The 17,897-nt window shown below is 46.7% G+C and overlaps 2 protein-coding genes across 9 annotated transcripts; both read left to right on the forward strand.

Annotated features, from left to right (window-relative positions):
- Nucleotides 1-335: 335 nt before the first annotated feature.
- Nucleotides 336-8,473, forward strand: LOC135233672 (NADH dehydrogenase [ubiquinone] flavoprotein 1, mitochondrial-like). Its single transcript, XM_064297480.1, has 11 exons — nucleotides 336-904; nucleotides 1,615-1,726; nucleotides 2,029-2,111; nucleotides 2,546-2,716; nucleotides 2,909-3,092; nucleotides 3,428-3,617; nucleotides 5,764-5,976; nucleotides 6,465-6,631; nucleotides 7,193-7,274; nucleotides 7,434-7,579; nucleotides 8,219-8,473. The coding sequence occupies exons 1-11, from the start codon at nucleotides 828-830 to the stop codon at nucleotides 8,294-8,296; spliced, it is 1,503 nt and encodes a 500-aa protein (XP_064153550.1). The 5' UTR covers nucleotides 336-827; the 3' UTR covers nucleotides 8,297-8,473.
- A 395-nt stretch (nucleotides 8,474-8,868) lies between these two features.
- Nucleotides 8,869-17,534, forward strand: khdc4 (KH domain containing 4, pre-mRNA splicing factor). Of its 8 annotated transcripts, none has more exons than XM_064297354.1 (14): nucleotides 8,869-9,033; nucleotides 10,483-10,654; nucleotides 10,822-10,950; nucleotides 11,120-11,199; nucleotides 11,295-11,347; nucleotides 11,474-11,637; nucleotides 11,957-12,168; nucleotides 12,379-12,439; nucleotides 12,837-12,894; nucleotides 13,157-13,374; nucleotides 14,189-14,332; nucleotides 15,076-15,185; nucleotides 15,439-15,524; nucleotides 16,461-17,534. In XM_064297354.1, exons 1-14 carry the CDS (start codon nucleotides 9,005-9,007, stop codon nucleotides 16,676-16,678), a joined length of 1,734 nt encoding a protein of 577 aa, XP_064153424.1. In that variant the 5' UTR covers nucleotides 8,869-9,004; the 3' UTR covers nucleotides 16,679-17,534. The 8 variants fall into 8 exon arrangements, 5 of the variants coding, with proteins under 5 accessions (XP_064153424.1, XP_064153442.1, XP_064153415.1 ...); XR_010323893.1 differs by lacking the exon at nucleotides 8,869-9,033 and adding an exon at nucleotides 9,048-9,171 and having other exon boundaries at nucleotides 15,104-15,213; nucleotides 16,461-16,477; XR_010323889.1 differs by lacking the exon at nucleotides 8,869-9,033 and adding an exon at nucleotides 9,049-9,171 and having other exon boundaries at nucleotides 15,076-15,213; nucleotides 16,461-16,477.
- The last annotated feature ends 363 nt before the right edge of the window (nucleotides 17,535-17,897 follow it).

A 17,897-nucleotide genomic window follows, 5' to 3' on the forward strand; every position in this document is an offset into this window, starting at 1 on the left:
ACATACATGTGGGCAAACTGACCATTTTAGCAAGGTGTTACAACAGGCTAACGTTACTAGTCCATATAATAGCAATGTAGCTGTGTGGGAATACAGGCAAACCGGGCAGTTAGCCATTAGTGTAATATGTTATAAGATATAATCTTAAATATATAGTCTTAAATATTTTCATTTACATTTTCCAAATTCACATTTTTAACGTGTTTTAAATGTATCGCGAGGAAAATACGTGTTACTGCGCCCACTGTGAACAAGGATGAATTCATGACGGATGACTATGACTGTATAGCATACATTTAATATCATATATTTCTAGGTTCCCAATAATTGCGATATGCCACCTCTTCATCAGTGCGGCTTGCTTCCCCAGACGGGTAATGGGTACTCTGCGGTAGAACAATTCCAATTTAGCAAACAAATATAAAATAAACTGCACACGTTATTATAGGCCTATCATTTAAATCATGTTTCAATGTCAGAAAGTCCGTGGTCCTATCATTGAGGTCCAATGTGGATACCGCTATAAGCAGTAATTTTGACTCCTCGTGGAGAAGCAAATTATCTTTTTTGTGGCATTCTGGTTCTCGTGCTGCCACTGGCAGTGACTATGGTGGTCACGACCCATGTAGAAAATTTAATGTTACAACTGCCAAGGTTACAACGCAGTGGTAACTTGCTTCTTAAACCGCAGGTGTAAAGGTACCAAAACAGTTAGCGCTGGCTATTTATTGTAGCCTACAGAGTTGCCACAACTGCTCCTCATTTACTGATAATACTGTAATTTGAGATTACACCTGGGTAAATTGATCCTGGATTGGCTGCTAGGGATGGAACGTATCCAGAGCATTTTAGTTATCTCAGTCGTAACTAAAATCTCTAGTACGTGTGAACTGATTTCTGAGAGGTGAGTGTATAATTGGCCAGCAATATCATGTGAGTGTGTACGGCTAATTATGGTACTGACTATGCTCAAGTGTTGTAAGAGGGACCAATTACTCTGGAAAAAATGTTTTCTTTTTGAGATACAAAGTGGGGAACTAGGTTACGTGATAATTTGCCTCAGTTGTCATCGTCCACATCGTCTCATCTTCCTCCGTAGTCTACCAGTGTCACAGCCTATCCAGCTAGTATAATGTTAGTTAGCTATATACAGTAAATTCTCACGATTTCTTAAGATTAGCTAACACGATCTTCTTATGAAAGCCGCGCCGTTATGCTGTCCGGGTTTAGACGAACCTTAACAGTGGCTAGCTAAAGGCTAGAAAGCTCGTTATCCCACAGCTCGGTTACAGTTGAGACTGTCAGAGCGGTAGCCGTCACCAGTTGCTTTCCAAATACGTTAGTGACAGTTAAAATTAAACGAAACATCAGTAATGGCCACAACACTGGTGTAAACTCTTCTACCAAAAAATACTTTTTAGTTATTTGTATTACCATGTTCCGTACATTGTTTTATAAATAAATACTTTGTCATTCTACTTTTTAATTGCCATAACTTCTGTAATTTAACATGTATTTTTTCATTCAAATATTATTGTTTGCAAGTCTCCAGTCCCCTTTCTGTCTACATGACACTGAAAATATACACTAAATGAACGGGTTTCTTCTCTGCAGTATGCTTTCCCTGTCTCGTTCTTTGGTGGCCGCACTGGCGCGCTCACAGGTCGTGGCCGGTCAGTGCGGTACGAATGCTCTGCTCAGGTTCAACTGCACCTCTACTCAGCAGGTACTCTTCCCGCTCTGGCAGACTGTGGGGAAAAGTTCACACGAACATCTTTCACCGCAAAGCTTTTCTACGTCGTAACAATTCAGCATTTAACCTGCCGTGTTTTATTACCATAACCAAATGCATATCTAAACTTTCAACTGGCAGTCTTTCTCAGTGTAGTTGGTATGTGCGTGCTGTTGGAGCAGTGGTCCCGCAGTGTATTTTCCTGCAGTATTAAAGGAGAATAGACTGTAGATCTCTATGCTTTGCATCCATAACTGCAGACTGCATGTCATGCACATTGCTTTTGCATTTTCTAGGAAAAGCCTAAAAAGACGAAATTTGGTCCCTTAAGTGATCAGAACAGGATTTTCACCAACCTGTATGGCCGTTACGACTGGAGGTATCTACTGTACCAAAAACACACAAGCACTAGTCAGATGAAACCAGCATCCCCGACATTCATGCATTGGCCTACAATAGACTACTTTCCAGACACCATTACAGAGGCTCAGCCTTTGCCAATTGCAGTATGTAACCCATACATTTAGGTATTAGTTTAGTACCTCACTCACATACTCACAGGTGAAGACACATACTCAACAGTGACACTCCTGAGATTTGAGCACAGTCTTCAGGTCCACAGTCCAGTACTCCAGCCATCGCACTAGATAATGTCCTATTACACAGAATATATATGTATATATAGGTAGATATTTTCTCAAGACTTACCTTACCTTACTTTACTTACATACCTTATTCATGTGGGATTCAAAGCTACAACCTCTATATAACTCTGTAGTTCTGCATTTCACGTGCTGCTTTATCCCTCTGCAGGCTTAAGGGGGCCTTGAGTCGTGGCGACTGGTACAAGACCAAGGAGATTCTGCTCAAAGGGGTAGACTGGATCCTCAATGAGGTGAAGGTTTCGGGACTGCGTGGGAGAGGAGGAGCTGGGTTCCCCACAGGCATGAAGTGGGGGTTCATGAACAAGCCCAGCGATGGCAGGTTAGCTAAACAGGGGGCAAATATTTAGCCCCCACTGTTGTCCTAATCTCTGCATGTTGTCCTTATCTCCAGTTGACAGAGCGTGAAAGAAAGGATATGAATTGCAGTACAGCTGGGCCCAAGTTTCACACTGCTGCTATCATGTCAGTGTATGTATTTTTCAGTTCCTTCTCCCACTGTCAATCTGTCCAGGCCAAAGTATCTGGTGGTGAATGCTGACGAAGGGGAGCCTGGCACCTGTAAGGACAGGGAGATCATGCGCCACGACCCCCACAAGCTGCTGGAGGGCTGCCTGGTGGCCGGCAGGGCCATGGGGGCCCGTGCTGCCTACATCTACATCCGGGGCGAGTTCTACAACGAGTCCTCCAACCTCCAGGTATCTTGTCGCGCTTCCATACCACTGTTAAATGATAGGTGGCACATATTTTGCCTGTATGCATTTTCTCTGTCTCTGACATTCAGCTGGATGGAGTATGCAGGACCCATCTTCAGATAACAGACAAAAATCCACCAATAAACGCATCTTAACAACATAAGAATACATGATGACCAGAACAGGCTAATTGGTTAAGTCATGTAAATATACCTCAAACTATACCTCAAAAAACTAAGGATGTACAGTGACAAAGAAAGAAATCTGCTATGTATAGCTGTGATGTGCACTCTTTTGGGTGAGGTTCTTTTCAGGCTTTCTCTGTCGCCCCCCTCCAGGTGGCCATTAACGAGGCCTACGCCGCAGGTCTGATCGGGAGGAACGCGTGCGGCTCGGGTTATGATTTCGACGTGTTTGTGATGAGAGGGGCAGGTGCCTACATCTGTGGGGAGGAGACTGCGCTCATTGAGTCCATTGAAGGCAAGCAGGGCAAGCCTCGACTGAAGCCCCCGTTCCCTGCTGATATAGGTGAGAGAAGGGGGAGGGGCCCAGCAGGGAGATGGGGCCAGGGTGATCTATTTTTAATTTCACACGTACCTCCGCGATTTCACGAAAAAAAAAATATTTATTCAGAATTGGCTGCACCTGTTAACCCGTTGAATTGATATAATCAGAAGAATGTTACTGCTGAAGACTTCGCAGCCTTCTTCGAAGCAAAGGTCACACTCATCCGCAGCTCCCTTGACCCTCCCGACTCCCCACCCTTCCCTCCCCCCATCCCCTCTACGACCCTCCCCACATTCTCCACCTTCTCCCCACTCTCTCTCCCTGATGTCTCCCAACTCTTGCTCTCCCACCGTCCCACCACCTGTGCCCTTGATCCCCTCCCCTCTACCCTCCTCCAGCTGATCTCACCAGAGATCATCCCCTTCATCGCCCACCTGATTAACTCCTCCCTGACTTCTGGGACCTTCCCGTCATCTTTCAAAAGAGCCCACATCACCCCCATTCTGAAGAAACCAACACTGGACCCCTGCCTCACCCAGAACTACAGACCGGTATCCCTTCTTCCATTCCTATCTAAAACTCTCGAACGTGCTGCGTCTAACCAACTTTCCTCTTTTCTTTCTAAGCATAACCTCCAAGACCCTCAGCAGTCTGGTTTCAGACCCGGTCACTCGACGGAGACTGCCCTGCTCTCCGTCACTGAGTCTCTCCACGCAGCACACGCAGCATCCCGTTCATCTGTCCTAATTCTTCTTGACCTCTCAGCTGCCTTCGACACCGTTGACCATCCTACACTTCTGTCTTCCCTGACAGGATTGGGAATTTGCGGACCAGCCCTCAACTGGATTGCGTCCTATCTCTCCGGCCGCTCCTTCCAGGTTGCCTGGGCCGGTGCAGTATCAGCTCCTCGTCCCCTCACAACTGGGGTCCCTCAGGGCTCTGTCCTTGGTCCCCTCCTCTTTTCTCTGTATACTAGGTCCCTTGGCCCTGTTATTGCCGCCCATGGCATGTCATATCATCTTTATGCAGATGATATTCAACTTTTCTACTCTTTCTCTCCCACAGACACTCAGGTCTCCGATCGCATATCCGCCTGCCTGAGTGACATCCAGAGCTGGATGACCAAACACCAACTCAAGCTCAACACAAGCAAAACGGAACTTCTCCATATTCCTTCTCTTACCTCTCCCACTTCTCATCTGCCCATTTCTTTAGGAGACACTCCCTACACCCTTCACAGAGTGCCCGAAATCTTGGAGTTGTGCTGGACAACAGGCTGTCACTCTCTGAGAATATCGCGGCAACCACCCGGTCGTGCAGGTTCATCCTGTACAATATCCGCAGAATAAGACCACTCCTCACCACTTATTCCACACAGCTCCTGGTCCAGGCCATGATACTGTCACGTCTGGACTACTGCAACTCCCTCCTGGCTGGCCTCCCAGCATCAGCCACCAGACCCCTTCAGCTCATCCAGAATGCAGCAGCACGTCTGGTTTACAACCTCCCTCGTGACTCCCACGTCACTCCCCTCCTCATCTCCCTCCACTGGCTACCAGTGCAAGCTCGCATCCGGTTTAAGACACTGGTGCTTGCTTTCCAAGCAGTCAAGGGGTCAGCTCCTGGTTATCTCCAGAAGATGATCAGACCCTACAAGCCGGCCAGATCGCTCCGATCGGCTACTACAGGGCGGCTGATTCCTCCCCCAACACGAGCAGCAACAAGGTCTCGACTCTTTGCAGTTCTGGCCCCACGATGGTGGAACGATCTTCCAGTGGAGGTCAGAACAGCAGAGTGTCTGAGCACCTTCAAACGGAAACTCAAGACGCACCTCTTCTCTGTGTACCTCTCTCCTCTTCCCTAAACCCCCTCCCATAACTATCAAAAAAAAAAAAAAATAAAAAAAAATATATATATTTTTGGTTCAGACTATCTTGTTTCTCCTTAATGTATGCTATCGTAGTAAAGGCTTTTTATCTGCATTTTGTTCAATGGACTTAAGTGGACTTGATCCTGAGTTTGGTTACACTGTTGTAAATCGCTCTGGATAAGAGCGTCAGCTAAATGCCTATAATGTAATGTAATGTAATGAATGTCATTTTATGAGTGTGCAATCCATTCGTATTAACATTCTACATTTCTCTCTCTCTTTCCCTGTGTTTCCAAGGGGTGTTTGGCTGCCCAACAACTGTGGCTAATGTTGAGACGGTCGCTGTTGCACCCACCATTTGTCGTCGTGGTGGCTCGTGGTTTGCCAGCTTTGGGAGAGAGAGGAATTCTGGGACAAAGCTCTTCAACATCTCGGGTCACGTCAACACCCCTTGCACCGTGGAGGAGGAGATGTCCATTCCTCTCAAAGAACTAATCGAGAGACATGCAGGTGAGCCTTCTCTTTCTGTCTCTCCCTTGTGCTTTGTACAACAGTAGTTGTTAAAGAGTTTGTGGTTTCTTTACACACTCGCTTCCAGGCAAAAATCACTTTCCACTCATAGAAATGCATATCTATACTGAGTTATTATTGTTAACCTGGACTGCACATTCGATTTGGTGCCTATGAAAGGAAGTGTTGGTTATCTGCCCTTACCTTGGAGACAGGGGCGCCGTAAGGGTGGGGGAGGAGTTAGGATCATTCCAAGGGCCCTGACTGACAGGGACCCACAGAAAATATTAGAACATAGGATTTTCTGGGGTGGAGGGGGCCCAATGTCAGATCTTTTCATGGGGCCCAGAATCCCTGGTGGCGCCCCTGCTAGGAGATGCACGTATTATTTCAGCAATATGGCAGGAGAGACAGTGCTATATTCTGAATACGAGTGCCAGCAGCCTCCTGTAGCTGTGACTGTATTTTGTACACTATGACTGGTGCAGGTGGAGTGCGGGGTGGGTGGGACAACCTGTTGGGAGTGATCCCTGGGGGCTCGTCCACTCCCATCATCCCGCGATCCGTTTGCGACGATGTGTTAATGGACTTTGACGACCTCATCCGGACACAGACAGCACTGGGCACTGCCGCTGTCATTGTCATGGACAAGTCTGTAAGTAATGATCTTCCTGCGTCCTTTATTTAGAAAGGGCAGGAGCCACACCACCCTTTACCCTTATGTTAGCTGGCTGAAGATACACTGGCTATCGCTTGCATGGGAGATAATGCTAGTAGGAACAACACTATGGAAGGTGACATCCTTCAGATGAGGCCTTAAGCAAAGGTCCTGAATTACTGCAATCATCAGCGATCCCATGGCACTTTTCACAAGAGTAGGGGTGTCAATGTCCTCTGGTGTCCTGGCCAAATTCCCACGAAACTGATTCTCTGTCTGGCCACCTTCCCATCACCCTCTACATCTGATTGGCTACACAACACCTTTGATTCCCCACTGTGTTTGATTACTCAGGTCATTGCTGGAAGTAAGAATTGAGTTTTCAGTGTGCTTACCTTGTTAAATAAAGGTTAAATTAAATAAACTGACAAATGAGGAGCTTTAAATTTGCATTTATTAGAGCAGTTATACTGTGATAGTATTAAGTACTGTAGTTCTGTTTGGTATAGTGGTGATGTGGTAGAGTAAAGTCTCTCATCAGCATGTTTTTGTTGGCAGACTGATGTCATCAGAGCCATTGCTCGTTTGATTGAATTCTACAAACACGAGAGCTGTGGCCAGTGCACCCCCTGCAGGGAGGGTAAGGAACTGCACGTGAATCCTCAAATGGAACACTTAAACACATTAAACATAAATAACTTTGACTCCATACTGACTGCACAGTAACAGTAGTTCTGCTCTTTCGTGTGAATACTAAAAATTAAACCAGAGTTTTCTCCCCTGCCCATGTCTCCTGCAGGAGTGGACTGGATGAATGCGATAATGTGGCGGTTTGTGCGTGGTGATGCACGAACAGCTGAAATTGACATGATTTGGGAGATCAGCAAGCAAATTGAAGGACATACAATTTGTGCACTGGGAGATGGAGCTGCCTGGCCAGTGCAGGTGAGAGGCGAGGGCAGCCAGATGGAGAATGGGGGCTACTTCTGGCTGAAGGGCTGTTTGAGTGGAGATGAGTAATGGTGTGGACCAGACTGTCAGTCCAAAGCCTCATTTTGAAGACCAAGGCTATGTGGCCTGTGCATCTTAAGTATGGTGAACTGGAAGGGAAAGATAATTTATAATCTTTTTGACTAGCATATTGGAGGATGTTAGGATTGATGGAACAGGGATTCTGTGTTACAAAAAAAATGGCCATGCTCACCAAAATGAAAAATGCACTCTTGTTAAAATGTGTTTGCACTGTAAATGTGTGTTACACATGAGAAGAGGCCGTTGTGTTCAGTGCTGGCTGAGAAAATAGTGCTTGGCAGGGGTGCCACCTGGGATTTTGGGCCACATGAAAAGATCTCACTTTGGGTCCCACCACCCCAGAAAATCCTATGTTCTAATATTTTTGTTGAGGTCCCCTGTCAGTCAGGGCCCTTGGAATCACTCTAATTGGGTTGTCAAGAGCACTGGAAGAGGTTTAGAGAGATACTGTACCAGGAGAAGGAAAGGGGATGTCCTCTACATGTATGAACAACTGCCAATCAATCAGAACTGTCCTCCCTACCGCCCCTCCCCAATCCCTCTCTCTTTCAGGGATTAATCCGACATTTCCGCCCCACGATGGAGACTCGCATTGCTGAGTTTCAGCGGAAACAGCAGGCCAGAGCTTAACTCCCTGAGTCCTCCCCTGCAGCGAGCTCTGTTGATCTCTCTCCTCCCTCATCCTATATTAATAACATTGCTTACATTGAATTATTTTTTTCTCTTACTGTGTAAAATATTTGACAGTTACTATGAGTCTTTAACATTTGCAAATAAAGTTTTAGCAACCAAGTGGTTTTGCTTTGACTGAGTCTCCTTGAAATATATTTTCTAATGTCCAATTGACACTTTGATGCACGTTCATGTTATACTGATACATACTTATACTAAAATACATACTATTTAGTATGTATCTTAGTATAAGATAAAATTCCACTTTAAGACTAATTTACTCTTCATTTAAGCCTAGCCGTTCTATGGCGGTTATGGTTAATTTTATGATGTTTATGACGTTTGGGAATACATTAAAGCGGTGTTTCCTTTATCATCGCTCAAAAGTAAACACTGTTCATGTTTCACGGTTGGACCAATGGACAAGAAGTACCCATTGTATGCGAAATAAAAAGCAACGGAGTTCTCGAGCTCTGTGCTGTGCGGGAGTGACGCAAATGCGCAACATGAACTTTTTTTATAGAGACGCCGGAAGCAGTTCTCTCGAATTTCCTAGCTCGCTAGCTAATGTTAGCTACATTTGTACGGTGTCTGTAGATATAGGTTGAAGTGCAGTTGAGGTTTACGGATTTCTAACGGAAGATAACTAAATAAAATAAGATATTTATGTCATTTGGTGGGGCACAGAACGGCGGGTAGGTAGCCCTTCTGGATGTGTGTTCTTGATTGACCCCTAGCTAGCTCAGTATATTATTATTTATTTAGCTGCTAAAGCTAGCTAACGAGGTGGGCGCACATAACATGGCGGATTGTTTTTGGCCACATCGTTCAAGGCAAGTTAACGTACTTGAGGAGTTTAATAGCTTTCCCTGGGGTATTTCCGCGTTACAGTGCTCAAGTTATATGCATCTATAGTTTTTTTCCCATTTGCCCGGTATTGCGTCACTTGAAACATTATTACATAGCTTGATCTGATTTAGCTAGCTGAGAATATGGCTAAATTGGGATTTCGCTAGTGCTAGTTGTTAAATGTAAACACAGTAAGCGGTCAAGTTTGCCAACTAGCTAAACGAGCTAATTGCCATCATCTTACGTAATTTCAGATAAAATTGGGTTTGATTTGATATTTAACGATCACGTTTAAACCGCTTATCTAGTTATATTTATTTAGTTGTGGTGGAAAAGGACGCACACACCTAAGATAAGTTATTACTAGCCAGCTAGTTTACATTTTGTCAACTAACTTAGCTAGTCGAAGGTTATACTTCATGCATAGTCTTTGTGTAGCTAAACTTAGCTAGTTGACATTTTATTAACTAACTTGGCTAAGGTTATCCTATTGCATAATATTAGTGTAAACAAGTTCGCATGAGTATGTTAGCCAGCTATACCTCGATATGCTGGAACATAGCTACCCTCGACGCTGAAGGTTAATACTGTGGTTAATAATATGGAGCCATTCTAGCAAGCTAACTATGTTCCTCGATATGCTGGAATACGGCTACCCTCGACGCTGAAGGTTAATACCGTGGTTAATAATAGGGAGCCATTGTTTAGCATCAATACTTTGTTTCCACTCATGATGTGTTGCATGATTCTGTCGATAACGAGGCGTTAGCTGTCAAAGCTTCAGTAACGTTACAGGTCTCATCTCAGTGGTGGCTTCTTATTGCAAGTAGCATACAGTACAAGACAAATGCAGACAGGGAGCAGCTACCCACAATCGGTGGTGACTCGAATTATTCTAATTTTGTAGTTAGCTGTTTACTTTAGACGTTACCCAACACAAATAAATTATTGTTAGTTAACGTTAGTTATTTAACTATGACACTTAAGTGATTTAAAATAATGAAGTGATTTCATTTATATATTTTTTCTGCTATTACAATTAAAACATAACCAGGAATTCTCAAAGATATAATTAGCATTCATTTACCAGCAGTGTCCAAGCAGTATCAACAGTTTCTCCTATCCTTGGGGCACACCTTGTGGGCACGTGGTATTGTAAACAAACATGGACTGGCAACGTCAGAACCTTTAACGTTATCAGCAGTAGAAAATATGACAGGGCTGGGGGAGCAACGTACAGTATGTGTGCTGCAGCTCATTTTCTCTATCTCCTCTTCGCACCCATTAACGAGAAGCCGCCGCAGTAAATGGGACCAGCCCGGTCCGAATACCATGGCGGAGAGCGAGGCTGCGCCTTCCGGTGCCCTGGACGCGGCGGCAGCCGTGGCAGCCAAAATCAACGCCATGCTGGTGGCCAAGGGAAAACTGAAGCCATCGCAGATTGGTGTCCCTGGAGCTCCGGACAAAGTGAGGATGAACCTGGACCCTTGTTCATTTATATGCTTATTTACTGTTATAAAGTGTTTAAAAAAATCTTTATTAAGAACTTATAGTGCTTATGCAGGTTTGTACAATAACAGATGATGATGATTTTGTGTTTTAAGTTTCTCTGGAAAATCTTGTTGTATGTGCAGGCCTCAGGGGCTGGTAAGACCTTGCCAGCCATGAAGACGAAGGATGATCTTGTCGTGGCGGAGGTGGAGATAAACGACGTTCCCCTCACCTGCCGGAACCTTCTGACCCGTGGACAGACACAGGACGAGGTCTTAATGCTTATGCGGCTTCATTTTGACAAGCGTGCTTCTGGACTGTTTCTGCTGCAGTGTTGTGTCTGTTTAGAGCTCAGCTGTGAGTCGAATGTGTTATATGCTGTCTCGCCAGTTCTGTTGCATCTGTCACACTGAGCATGATTCTCACTCAATCCCCACACAGATCAGCAGAGTCAGCGGAGCCGCTGTGTCCACCAGAGGGCGCTACATGACAGCAGAGGAGAAGGGCAAGGCTCTGCCTGGGTGGGTCCTCCTTGAGAAAGTGAATGTTGATTATGCAACAGGACTAGCTTCCTTGCAGTCTCATGCTAATCTGTATGCCTTCTCATCCCCCGCAGTGATCGTCCCCTCTACCTGCACGTCCAAGGGCAGACGAGAGATCTTGTTGACCGTCAGTATCCCTTGAAATTTTGCTTTTGTGTTTTCTTGTGTTTTTTTATCGATGGAATGGTCAAAGCCTCCAACTGTTATGGTTGTTGAATGTGTAATGGCAGTTTACCCCCTGTCGATCTCACAGGAGCAGTGAACAGGATTAAGGAAATCATTACCAACGGGGTTGTGAAGGCAGCCACCAGCTCCGGCTCCTCGTACAATGGCGCCACAGTCACAGTCTACCATCAGCACGCCCCCCCGCCCCCGTCACTGCCTCCCATGGGCCACAAGCCGCACTTTCAGTCAGGGGTAAGAAACGAGACCGGAGGTGTGGGCAGGCACTCTATTTAGCCTGCCGTTTAGTCCACTAGTCTGTATTGCTGTTCCCTTGTCCATTTCCCTGTTTTCGTGTCCTGTTTCTCCACTTCCTGTCTGATCCCGTCTATTTTTGTTGGTTTTCTCTGCTATTCCTTACCTCTTGATTCTACCAGCTTGATTTTCCCAGCCTGATCTGTCTGTTTACCCTGTCCTTGTCTCTCTGATTCTCTTATTCCCGTGACTGCTACCTGCACTACAGCCTCCCTGTTGTGTCTGTCTCTTGATGATGTCACTTCCTGTTTTCTTCCAGATGCACTACGTACAGGACAAGCTGTTTGTGGGCCTGGAGCATGCTGTCCATGGGTTCTCGGTGAAGGAGCGGGTGGAGGGTCCGGGCTGCTCGTACCTGCAGCACATCCAGGCAGAGACCGGCGCCAAGGTCTTCCTCAGGGGCAAGGGCTCCGGCTGCCTGGAACCCGCGTCCGGCCGCGAGGCCTTTGAGCCCATGTACATCTACATCAGGTCAGTGTCCTGCCTGCTGGGCTCTTTGACCGACCGCCCTCTGATGGTGGCACATTGTCAGTTTAAACTTATCCGTCCAAATGGAGTCTGTTCCCTCTCAGGCAGATTGCATACCGTATGGATGTGCATTGTTTTTAACCTGGGGGGTTTTGTGCCAGTGCTTCTTGGTCATATTTTCTGAGGAGATTCATTCCCCCCTCTTCTCTGCAGTCACCCCAAACCCGAGGGCCTGGCTGCAGCTAAGACACTGTGTGACAACCTGCTGCAGACTGTGAGTGTCTCCTTGCCTTTGGCTCCCCCTCTGTGACTTTACTGCAGCCTGTGTACTGTGTACTGCGGTCTGTGTACTGTGTACTGCAGCCTGTGTACTGTGTACTGCAGTCTGCATACTGTGTCCTGAAGCCTGTGTACTGTATACTGCAGTGTGTGTACTGTGTGCTGCAACCTGTGTGCTGTGTACTGTGTACTGCAGCCTGTGTACTGTAGCCTGTGTACTGTATACTGCAGTGTGTGTACTGTGTACTGCATGTTGTGTTCTGTGTTCTGTGTACTGCAGCTACAGCGCTGCCTTCCCCACTGTGAAACCCTCTTCATTCTCTTCCTGTTTCTCTTTTCGGTCTGGTCCTTGGCCTCTTGCTGAGTGGTGTAATGATCTCTCTCTCTTTCAGGTGCACGCAGAGTACTCCCGTTTCCTCAGTCAGATGAGTGCTATGATGCCCACGCCAGGTACAGAACGCGCTCCTCTCCGGGCGCAGATGTGTGTTTATTTGCACGCCTTTACCACCTCTCGCCCGTTCGGAGCACAGCAACACGTCTGACCTGCAGAGAGTTGAAGGAAGGGCGCAGTGCAGAAGTCGTTGTGTCTTTATGAACGCAGCCAGCTTGTGTCAACTATACTGGCTCTGTTAGATAATCTTAGCTTGCTGTTGAGTTTCACGCTCTTCACCATTGAACTCTGGCCTTCAGCTCTTGTTTTCTCCTCCTGCAGGGTTTATCCAGCCCCCAGCTCTGAACGGGATGCCCCCACAGCCCCCATACTACCCTCCCGCAGGCTACCAGCCTGGCTACCCTCCTCCTGTCCCGCCCCCGCAGCCCGTCCCGCCCCCCTACACGGTACCCCCTCCGGTGCTCCCGGGGGCGCCGGCCGCGATGCCTCCTCCCAGCTCACAGTATCCCATCGCCCCTGCGCCCGCCTCGCTCGCTCAGGTACCGTGGATACCGGGTCTTACTTCTTTGGGTTTCCTCCAGTATTGCTCTGTATGAGAACATTTCTGTTTTGTTGGTTTGAAACCCAACGTCCAGCGCAAGATGTGTGCCGTGGTCTGTAGAGCAGCTTCCGGGACAGATACCCCCTCCCCATTTGATGGCGATCCCCAAAGTGTCACTGTCTGTTCTGTGATCCCATTTCTATTTGTCACCTTCCCTGCTTTTCCCTTGTCAGAATAATGTGGGACAAAACACAAAAGGAAGCTGGACCTTCTACTTGCCTTAGAGGGGATAGTTGTCATTCTGGAGTCTATTGATATTTCTGTTGTAGAGTATGCTTTCATTTTCTCCAGGCAGTTTTTGTCTGCAATGAAGGATATTTCGAATAATGACAGTAGTTTCGGAATACCTGCCCGCTTTACCATGGCAGATATTAGGGAATTCAGGGGTTCCTGGTCCAAGGCAAAGAAATGCACTCCAACTGCAAAGCGGCTTGTACAGCAGGTCATCGGAAACTTCTCTGAATATCTAAAATATACTGTCACACACAAAATCTGTCTGGCTCATTCAGAAATGTACACTAAAACTAAATGAAGTAAGTCAAGTTCTAGTGAACTAAAAGACACCCTCCATAGTACATGAACATATGCTTGTTTTTGGTTTGTGATCCTCAAACGCTTGCGTTAGATCAACACGTCTGTGTAAAGTTCAGCTTTGTATTTAAATAAATAGCTTGACCAGTCACGTTGCGGTAGGATGAAATGTTTTGATGGGCGTTTCCTACGTTACACAAATGCGATTCTTCCCTCTCCAGGCCCCCCTACCGTCACCTTTCCCCCCCTCCGCAATGGTCCAGCCCAAAGCTCCGCCTCCCGGAGGCCCCACTAACCCTCCCCAAAAGCGACGCTTCACTGAAGAGGTGCCGGATGAGCGGGACAGCGGGCTGCTGGGATACCAGGTGAAACACCTTCCTCTGTTCCTGTCTGCATATGTTAGGCCAGGTGTTTGAGCGTTTAGGGCATTAACCCCCATTTATAGCAGCATTAGCTCTGGCATTAACCCTTTGAGGTGCAAGATTGCGTACATGTGATTAGAATGGTCGTAACTGAACATAGCCATAAGTGTGCATGTCATATACATATATGTGTTCATCCACATTCTTACATTCGGATGAGTCTGCTTGTTAGTAACCTTTCTTGGGGGTGGTTTTTCTGACACCTTGGGCTTGGTGTGATGACTGGGTCTGCTTGAGCATCTCGGAGAAAGAGGTTTGTGTAGTTCTCTGATGTAATGCTAGAGTTTCTGTGGTGCACCCACGCCACACATTTCAAGATCCACAGGTGAGTTCTGTTCTGCCAGGCGACGGCAGCTGATAGCCTCACAGGGACTCCTCAAGAGAAACTTGAAACTGTGCAGCTTTCAGCAGTTCATGGTGGTGTAGTCGTTCGTCCACCAGCACAAAAAGGATTCATACTCTAGTTCCAAAACTAATTGTTTGATTTTTGTGATGGGATGGAAGCACACTATATTATTGTATTGAATACGTATACGGTGACCTTATCTGTTCTTGGGCATTAGATGTCACTGCCAAACTTAAGTGTAGAGCTACGGCATTAGAGGAGATGGGCAGAGGTGGTAGTGTCTTAGCGGAGCTTCCAGGTCAGGATGTCAGCTAATGCGATTGTGTTTTTCTGCTCATAGCATGGACCCATTCATATGACTAATTTAGGTGCAGGCTTCTCTGTGGGCAGCTCAGAGGCTTCAGGACCCCCGCCAGCCAGTTCCCCTGTGGCTCCAACCGAGAGGGACAGGTAGCCATTCCGCACACAGTTGACTGCAGTGAGCACTATTGCTGAACACCACGTATATTTCCAGTTTTCTGTTTGACATGTTTAACATATTACAGTCCTGATTGCCACAGTGGTGGAAGAACGATAAAATTAATTATTTGTCGTTAAGTCGTGTTGAAAACTCACATTATTTCATTTGCTACAAGCCTCAAGTTTTAGCTGATTTACCTGTATTAGTTTTTGACTGTATCTTCTCTTCACTTGTGACTTTTAGTCGGCAGCTAATGCCACCGCCGCCCCTGCCAATGAACGGTGTTCGACCCAGGACAGATGACAGGAGGGCGCTGACTGGCCCTCTGGGTGAGTATTTACCCCAGTGTGCCCACCTGGGACCCCCCCTTCTTCTTAAAAGAAGTGGTTTTGGTCTGAGTGCTCTTGGCCTCAGAATCTCAATAGACCCTGGATCTAAACCACTTTTCTGCTTAGATGCACATTAGCCCACTATTACTGAATAAGGCTGATGCAACGTTTTCCCCTTTCCTAGCGTAAAAATAAGCTATTGCAAGTTAAATTGTTTTCAGAGAAAGAATTTCTAGGTATTTCTATGAGTTCTGGCCGTTTTTTTGTGCTGAGGGTCAGCACGAATGGCATCAGGAAGACTGTGGCCAGCTCAGCTTAGCATTCACGGTAGTTTGTGAGGGGAGAGGCTGATTGCCTAGCCTCTCCGAGTCCCTCCTTCCTCCCTCCCGGTTGCTGGTGTCCCTCGCTGATGTCATCATCAGGGCAGAGGAGCGTCTGTGCCCAAGCCTTCTCCCCCACTAACATGAGTCTCTTTTCTTTTTTTGTGTTCTCTCTCTTTCTCTTTGTGTTCTTCTCTTCCATGTCTCTTGGGGGATGACTGACGATTTTCGGGCGTGGGGTGGGGGGTGGGTCGGCACCTTCGCTGTGATGTTGCGACTGTCCCACTTCCTGACCGGACCGCCCCGAATGCCGCCCCAATCGACCCATGGCCGCTGACCCACGCCTCCTGCTCTGTTCCTCCCTTCCAATCTCACTTACACATCACTCTTCTCAAAACACAATGCAAACCATTAACTATCTGTCTCCCCCCGGCCCTTTACAAAATGTTTTTTTTTTCCCCCTTTAACTGATAATTGAATGTTTTTGTGTGTGTGCTGGTGTTTTGTTTTTTGCTGTCTCTCCCTCCCCCCTCTCTCTCTCCTCTCTCTCTCCCCCTCCTCCTCTCTCCCCCCTCCTCCCTCTCTCTCCCTCCCCTCCACCTCCTTGCTGGTGCAGAGCCAGCTCTGAAGCGCATGAAGACTGGACTGGTGGCCTACGCGGGAGACTCGTCGGACGAAGAGGACGACCACGTGGCCGCCAAGGCCGCCGGGGCAGGTAACGGGGGAGGGGGCTCCTCCGGCGGCTGGACGTTGGGGTACCGCTGCCCCCCTCCTCCGCCACCCCGCCCCAAAACACAGACCCAGCAGCCCATGCCGTTTTGGATGGCGCCGTGAAAGACAGAGCCTCTCAACTTCACTACCCCCCCACTTCTGCTGCCCCAACACTTCTTTTTTTCATTTTTAAAGAGGGAAGGCTTGGAGCTGCTTTCCAAAAGACTCATTTTTGATGAAATTTGTTTTTGCCTTTATGCTCAGTACTGAAGAGGTAGTATGGGATGTACTTTGGTGATTTATAGTAACTCGATAGGAGTCCAGAAATCCAGATTGGCCCGTTCATGCCAGTCAGAACGAAAAGACACTGGGACTCTCACGTAAGCCAAGTTCTGCTCCATTGTGACACGTGGAGTGGACTGGACGGGCATGTAGTGTCTTTACTTGGAAGACAACATTTTTTATTTAAAAATGTTATTTTGTACATTTCTGTTTAGGAGAGTGTTGCTTGTAAAAGTGGTAAGTTGAACGAAACGATGAACTAGATATTCTTATTCGTAGTGGAATTAAGTTTGAAAAAGAATATCCCCGTAATAGCTGGGAGGCTGTACCCTTCCAGCTTCCTCCCTGCCCCCCCCCCGCCCCTTTCTGTGCCCCCCTCTGTGTCCAAATCTGGAGAGATACCCCAAACCCTGTGCACTTGCATGGGAATCTGGTCAAACGGAAGCCCCACAACTTTCACTGCGACTCAAACTCTCATCCCTCTTGCTTTTGTCGAATAAATGAACAATGTTATTTATTTGTATAATTTCCTGTTTTCAAGCGTGGCAGTGATGAATTTTTTTCGATTTTCCAAATGTTTGCTTGCAAATGTATTTCACTAATTCTCTTCCAGTGCCTGCGGATGCTACACAGGTTGTCTAATAAAAGTTTACTTGATCATGTTTTTAAAAATAAAGACCCTCATGGCTTAAGTAAACACTACTCTGTAGGTGTTTTTCAGGGAGATGCACAAACATGTCAAATGTACATAGAAAAGTGGACCTCTTCCATATGAGAATTAGACTGGCGAGTTTAACGTAACACATTTTGAACCACATGTACTGGTTAGGAGTGTCTGACCTGCACGCGTCACCTTTAAACAAAAGATCTGGGATTGAGTTGTTTCTTTATTTGGATTCTACCATAAATTAAAGGCACATGTTAAGTTTTAAAAACAACATGTTTCGTGAGTAGGCTCCCAGTCCTGTTGCAGAATTAAAGCTGGAGACGGTTTCTGACAAAAGAATGGGAGTACAGAAGGACAATCTGAAAAAAATAATACCCCTCACGTTGCAAGTGT

This window comes from Anguilla rostrata, chromosome 1 (genome assembly GCF_018555375.3).
Source record: "Anguilla rostrata isolate EN2019 chromosome 1, ASM1855537v3, whole genome shotgun sequence".
In the NCBI taxonomy this organism is placed as follows: Eukaryota; Metazoa; Chordata; class Actinopteri; order Anguilliformes; family Anguillidae; genus Anguilla; species Anguilla rostrata.

Bases quoted from the DNA above. Each gene is read 5' to 3' on its own strand.
- LOC135233672 (XM_064297480.1), top strand. From the start codon at position 828: ATGGAACGTATCCAGAGCATTTTAGTTATCTCAGTCGTAACTAAAATC. The intron at 5,977-6,464 runs GTGAGCCTTCTC...TGACTGGTGCAG, and splicing joins ACTAATCGAGAGACATGCAG to GTGGAGTGCGGGGTGGGTGG. The intron at 7,275-7,433 runs GTAAGGAACTGC...TGTCTCCTGCAG, and splicing joins GTGCACCCCCTGCAGGGAGG to GAGTGGACTGGATGAATGCG.
- khdc4 (XM_064297345.1), top strand. From the start codon at position 9,140: ATGGCGGATTGTTTTTGGCCACATCGTTCAAG. The intron at 10,655-10,821 runs GTGAGGATGAAC...TTGTATGTGCAG, and splicing joins TCCCTGGAGCTCCGGACAAA to GCCTCAGGGGCTGGTAAGAC. The intron at 11,200-11,294 runs GTGGGTCCTCCT...CATCCCCCGCAG, and splicing joins AAGGGCAAGGCTCTGCCTGG to TGATCGTCCCCTCTACCTGC.